The 5,736-nt window shown below is 37.9% G+C and overlaps 1 protein-coding gene across 1 annotated transcript; it reads left to right on the top strand.

The window, feature by feature from the left end:
- The first annotated feature begins 725 nt into the window (after positions 1–725).
- LOC121242898 (cytochrome P450 81C13-like) lies at positions 726–3,582 on the top strand. The gene is made up of 2 exons (XM_041140902.1): positions 726–1,789; positions 2,744–3,582. Exons 1-2 carry the CDS (start codon positions 854–856, stop codon positions 3,365–3,367), a joined length of 1,560 nt encoding a protein of 519 aa, XP_040996836.1. The 5' UTR covers positions 726–853; the 3' UTR covers positions 3,368–3,582.
- Positions 3,583–5,736: the final 2,154 nt, after the last annotated feature.

Below are 5,736 nucleotides of genomic sequence, written 5' to 3' on the forward strand. Positions count from 1 at the left end.
TTTTAGCTAACATCATCTCATTCAAAAATAATAAAAAAAATGAAATTAGGTGGGTTTTATGGATGATAGTAAGTACTAATACATATTCCAACGTTAGTATTTGGTGGAATCTCAAATTCAGCTTCATCTCTTTACCGACCGTTTCAACCCCCCGTCTTCTTAAATTAGTTGATGATACTATCACGTTCTCAATGCTGCTTTCATTTGATCTTGAACATACTAGACCAAACGTGAGAGAGAGAAGGGATCAATAGCTATCGTTCGACAAAGCTAATTAATTAACATTTCTTAAAGGGCTCTCAGAGTGCATCGCTCAGGCTTACTGTTAGGTTAAAAATATATTTTTATTTATTTTTTATTCATATTTTTTTATTAATTTAAAATATTTTTAAAAAATATAAAAAAATATCAATACACTAAAAATGATTTTCTTAACTATTAAATAAAGAAAAAATTTAAAATATATAAGATGCCAAAGTAAGTCAACAAGTTGCGTGAGTAAAGTAGTATTTTTCTTTGTAATCATATTCAAAGGGAGTACTGATTTCCTGAATTCCCTCGTGTTGATTATCTTGGAAAGAAGAAAAGGATAGAAACTAGCTCCATACATGATAACAATATCTGCCCTGCGACTAAAGGGATGATGAAGACAAAAGGAATAAGCTTTTTCCACCTCAGCTGGAAATCATTTTCAAAGATAAGAAGAAGAATAACTGGCTGTTTCGCTGAAGACAACGAGTGTGAGGACAAACAGTACTGATCTCTTTCTCTTCAACTTTCAGCTCAGTATCAAGATAATCTCTCTCCCCTGCTTCTCTCTCTCTCTCTCTCTCTCTCTCTCTCTCTCTCGTTGATGAACCACTTTGATTCCTTGGCAATGGAAAACTTGTACTGTTACATAGCTTTCTTCCTATCCACCGTATTCATCCTTAAACTTCTATACCGCCGCAACCAAAATCTACCGCCTAGTCCATTTTCTCTTCCAATAATCGGCCATTTCCACCTTCTTAAACAACCTATCTACCAATCACTGCAGACCCTATCGTTGCAATATGGTCCAATCCTATCTCTGAAATTAGGTTCCCGATCTATGCTTGTCATATCATCTCCCTCTGCTGTTGAAGAGTGTTTCACCAAGAATGACATAATATTTGCAAATCGTCCCAGCACCATGGCGGGCGAGCATTTTACTTACAACTTCACTAATCCAGTTTGGGCTCCATATGGCCACTTTTGGCGGAACCTTCGACGCCTGGTGAGTCTTCAGATCTTCTCTACTAACAGCCTCCAAAAATCTTCCATCATTCGACAGGAAGAAGTTTACTCCCTTATTCGCCAATTGTTCAAAGTGTCAAATGGAGAAGAACCCCAAAAAGTGGAGTTTCGGTATCTGAGCTCAATTCTGACGTTCAATATAACGATGAGGATGCTCACTGGAAAGCCATGTGTTGGAGAGGAGGCTACAATCACGGATGTGGGAAAGAAACGTCTCAAAGATATGAAGGATACTTACTTTGCAAGCTTGTCAATGAATGTATGCGATTTCTTTCCGGTTTTGAGGTGGGTTGGTTACAAAGGGATAGAGAAAGCCATGATTAGTTTGAGGGGGAAGAGGGATGAGTTGCTGAGGGGTTGGATACAAGAGACTAAGCAGGAGAAAACCAGTTCTTTGAATACCACTACCGTAATGGACGAGGTAAAGACGAGGACTCTGATTGAAACTTTGCTGTCTATTCATGAATCAGAACCTGAATTCTGTTCAGATGATGTCGTCAAAAGCATCATTTTGGTAAGTGATCATAAAAATCTTTTTCATTACTTCTTAATTGCGTTGCTAATTAATCATTTGTTCTCAAGGTGGTTTTTTTAAATTATTAAATAAAAACAAATTCTTTCTTATAAGTCACTGTTCACTACCACACATCCTATACACTATGAAAAACATCCTCACATCCTATGAAAAACACGATGCATTATATGAAAAAGTTATAAAGTCATAGGCGTGGGTGCGAATGAGAATAGGAAACGATGCATAGCATTCCTCTTTTCCCCTCACACCCACACACTTTGTTTGTTGCTTCGTCATTTTCCCCTGAAACTTAACTATCCTCTGCTTCAATCTCAAACTTTTCAAGTATCATGACAGAATCTAAGCGCCAGCTTGCAGAGTGGATGTCATCCACGTCACTTTAGTAGATGTGTTATACATATCAGCTTGAGAATGATTTTTCTTGGAATAAAGCTGCTCTAAATCTAAATCCATTTGCATGAAATATTTTGTGTTTTATTATATAGATCTAAATTGGAATCTATTTGGTGAGATAAAAAGATCAATATATATGGATTGTCTTTCTTTATTTTCAATCCTATTCTCTTCTCTGTCCTGTTTAGTAAAGAAACTACAGAGCAAACCTTTCAAATTCCATGTCGAACACTATGTAGCCATGCATTTTTACAGGAAAGTTTCAAAATTCCAAGCATCTTCTTGACATATGAATTTTGGAAAGTCTAAATTATTGTTTCCCGTTCATGTATCCATACAAAGTATAGAACAGGGTATCTCTCATTCCCAAGATTCCTTTGTAATTTCTATCGCTAAGATTTTCTTTTCTGGCGATGTAACTTTTAGCTTTGCGGTGCTGCCTTTGAAGTACTTGAACTACTTTCGAACATCGAGAAAGCAAGGGTGGGTGATTAGAATTTTGCTTTTACGCTAACGTTTCTGGAGCTTTTAATCTTTCAGATGATGTTTGTTGCGGGAACAGACACAACAGCAACAGCCATGGAATGGGCAATGGCACTTCTGCTGAATCATCCCAAGGTATTGCAGAAGCTTAAAGCAGAGATTGACGACCAGGTTGGACATGAGCGCTTGCTAAATGACTCGGATATTTCCAAGCTTCCTTATCTTCGTTGTGTCATCAACGAGACCCTCAGACTCTATCCCCCAGTTCCACTTCTGTTGCCTCATTTTTCTGCAGAAGATTGCACTGTGGGGGGATTTCGGATACCCCGAGGGACGATTTTGGTCGTGAATGCATGGCTCATACATAGAGATCCCAAGTTCTGGGAGGAGCCCGAAAGGTTCAACCCAGAGAGATTTGAAGGATTATTCCAAGGAGAAAGAGAGACTTTCAAATTCATCCCTTTCGGAGTAGGGAGGAGAGCCTGCCCCGGAGCCGGCATGGCCCTGAGAACACTTTCATTGGCATTGGGTGCACTCATTCAGTGCTTTGATTGGGAAACGTTTGATAAAGAGATGGTGGACATGAGCCCTGTTTCAGGGTTTGTTCTGTCGAAGGCTAAGCCTTTGGAGGCTGTCTGTAGTCCACGCCGGTCCACGAAAGACATGCTATCTCAACTTTGATTACCGAGTAGACAAACTCTCCTAACTCTTTTGAAAATAAATGAGACCACCGTACAAAAGAGTTTTCTATGCGAGTCTCAAGTATGTTATATTTCCTTTTTTCTTGAATTCCACTATGCTTAATAGTGTAATATACTGTTGTAACGCCACGTGCCCAGATGATAATACACTATATTCACGTAGTTTTATACATACTTTTGATTCTTAATTCTCAACTAAAACATTCAAGGATCTGAAAATATTATGAAGATAGGTTCTTGATTCTCAACTGAAACATTCAAGGATCTGAAAATATTATGAAGATAAGAGGTTAATTATCAACAGCTCAGTAAGCAAAGAACATATATTAGTATGTAAGCATGAACATTTTCAGATAGTTCAGTATACAGAAACAAAACATTTCGTTTTCAGAATGCATATCCCAAAACCATGTTATCAAAACATCAGAACGACATTTCAAACTGTTTATATTCAAAGACCTTTTGGCACAACATTATTGAACATTTTCATCTTATCATATCATTTCACATCATATTATATCGTATCATATTTTATACTATGTTTAACTCCCGTGATAGGATTTTGCTGTCCCTGGTGGCCAAACCAAGTAGTATTAGAATGTGAAAATTTTCATTATTCATTATCGGAATCCCAAGTGTACACACAGGAAAAGAACACACAGAAAAATTACTTTGTTTCCAAAGTGGATACACTCACATTAGAGATGTTAGTACCAACCATATAACAAAATCAGAATCATCATATCAGAACCAGAATCAAAATCAAAACAGAATTGGAAAGTCTTGCCAAATATTTTTCAGATGCATATCATATCAAACAGAGTGTTAAACATATTCATATCATTTTCACAAAGTTAGAAACAGATTCATAACATCTTCATATAACATGTACAAACTTCTGAGATTTCTTATTCGCTCTTTTGCACATTTAAGAAAACAACATGTCAAAATCTTGCTCATGTCTACACTAGTCATGTCAGAAATATTTTTTTTCTTTTATATAGATCTCATATGTAATGCATAACACATAACTGAGATTATTTTTCACATTTCTTTTCAAAATATATCATGTACATTTTCATAAATCAACCTCGATTTATTTTCTTTTTATGCAAAGTCTAGCATAAAAATCCTGTTTACTTGAACTTTTTAACTTTTTAAAATTTTTTCACAAGAGTTTCGAACAAATATTAATCATCATCTATAAAAATAGTCATGTAATTTTTGTAAATGTTCAATCGAACACTTATTTCCATACTTAAAACCTGAAATACTAAAATAACTTACTTTTCCTAAATTTTTAAAATTCCCCTAACCCTAAAATATCATTGTTTTCCAAATTCATCGACATCCACTTAATATCTCCAACTAATACATCAAAGTCTAAATTATATTCCACCTTCAAACACCTATTTTTTCTTATTTTATCGGAAACATATCATAAAATATTAATTCTACGATCAACACTTATTCGCAGGGGTATTTACGTAACTTCAACGATTAAGATCACACAAGTTTAAACCACAGGAGGAACATATTAGAGGCCTTACGAAAATGGCATGCAATGTCGATTTGTGGCTACGTTTTTCCTACAAAATGGCGGTGGCAACGTGGGACGACCAAGATGAGTGGAGGGTTGGCTTCCATGTTGATTGACCACTACGTGCGATGGCATAAGCAGCTTGTCCATGGTGGTGTCGCTCGATGATGCATGTTGGCACGCTAGGAAGCGTGCAGGTTGCTCCTGGTTTAGGTGACATTGCTCTGTTTCAATGGGATTAAAACAAAGCAGTTTCGATTTCTGCTTCCCACGAAAGTTGGTGAAGGTGGCTTGCAGTTTGGGCATGCGTGGAGAGTGGTTGGTAGTACAAAGCTCACTCTGTTTTCGGCATTGTCGAACAGAGGACTTGGTGGCAATGAGGAGACTGGTTGGCCATGGGTGGAGGCTAGCATTTTGGTGTTGGGCGATGCTAGGGCAGCTTTCGTTGTGTAGGAGTAGTGGCTGGGCATGGTGGTTGGTAATGGGAAGGGGCTTACGGTTGTCATGTCTTACACGACTACTAGTTGTAGGGTCACGAGTTTACTTCCTTCATGGGTGTTGGAAGGCAAACTTGGTTGGTAGGAGGTGCATGAGTGAGGTGGGAGACAGAGGTGGAAGAGTGAGGTGTTGGGCTGGGGTATGGCTTAGGCGGCAAAACTCATAGAAATGAGAGAGGTGTACACGTTAGGTGAGAAGAAAAATAAAAACGTGAGAGAAAGTGACGAGGAGGAGCAATGGTCAGGTGCGTGTGGGGTTGGCCGATGTGGGACGTGGCCTTGGCGTGTGAACGTGGGATGCAGCCGGTTCAT

The sequence above is a fragment of the Juglans microcarpa x Juglans regia genome, chromosome 8D (genome assembly GCF_004785595.1).
Source record: "Juglans microcarpa x Juglans regia isolate MS1-56 chromosome 8D, Jm3101_v1.0, whole genome shotgun sequence".
In the NCBI taxonomy this organism is placed as follows: domain Eukaryota; kingdom Viridiplantae; phylum Streptophyta; class Magnoliopsida; order Fagales; family Juglandaceae; genus Juglans; species Juglans microcarpa x Juglans regia.

Coding starts and splice junctions, on each gene's coding strand:
- LOC121242898 (XM_041140902.1), top strand. CDS start 854: ATGAACCACTTTGATTCCTTGGCAATGGAAAACTTGTACTGTTACATA. Junction 1,790..2,743: donor TCGTCAAAAGCATCATTTTG/GTAAGTGATCAT, acceptor TTAATCTTTCAG/ATGATGTTTGTTGCGGGAAC.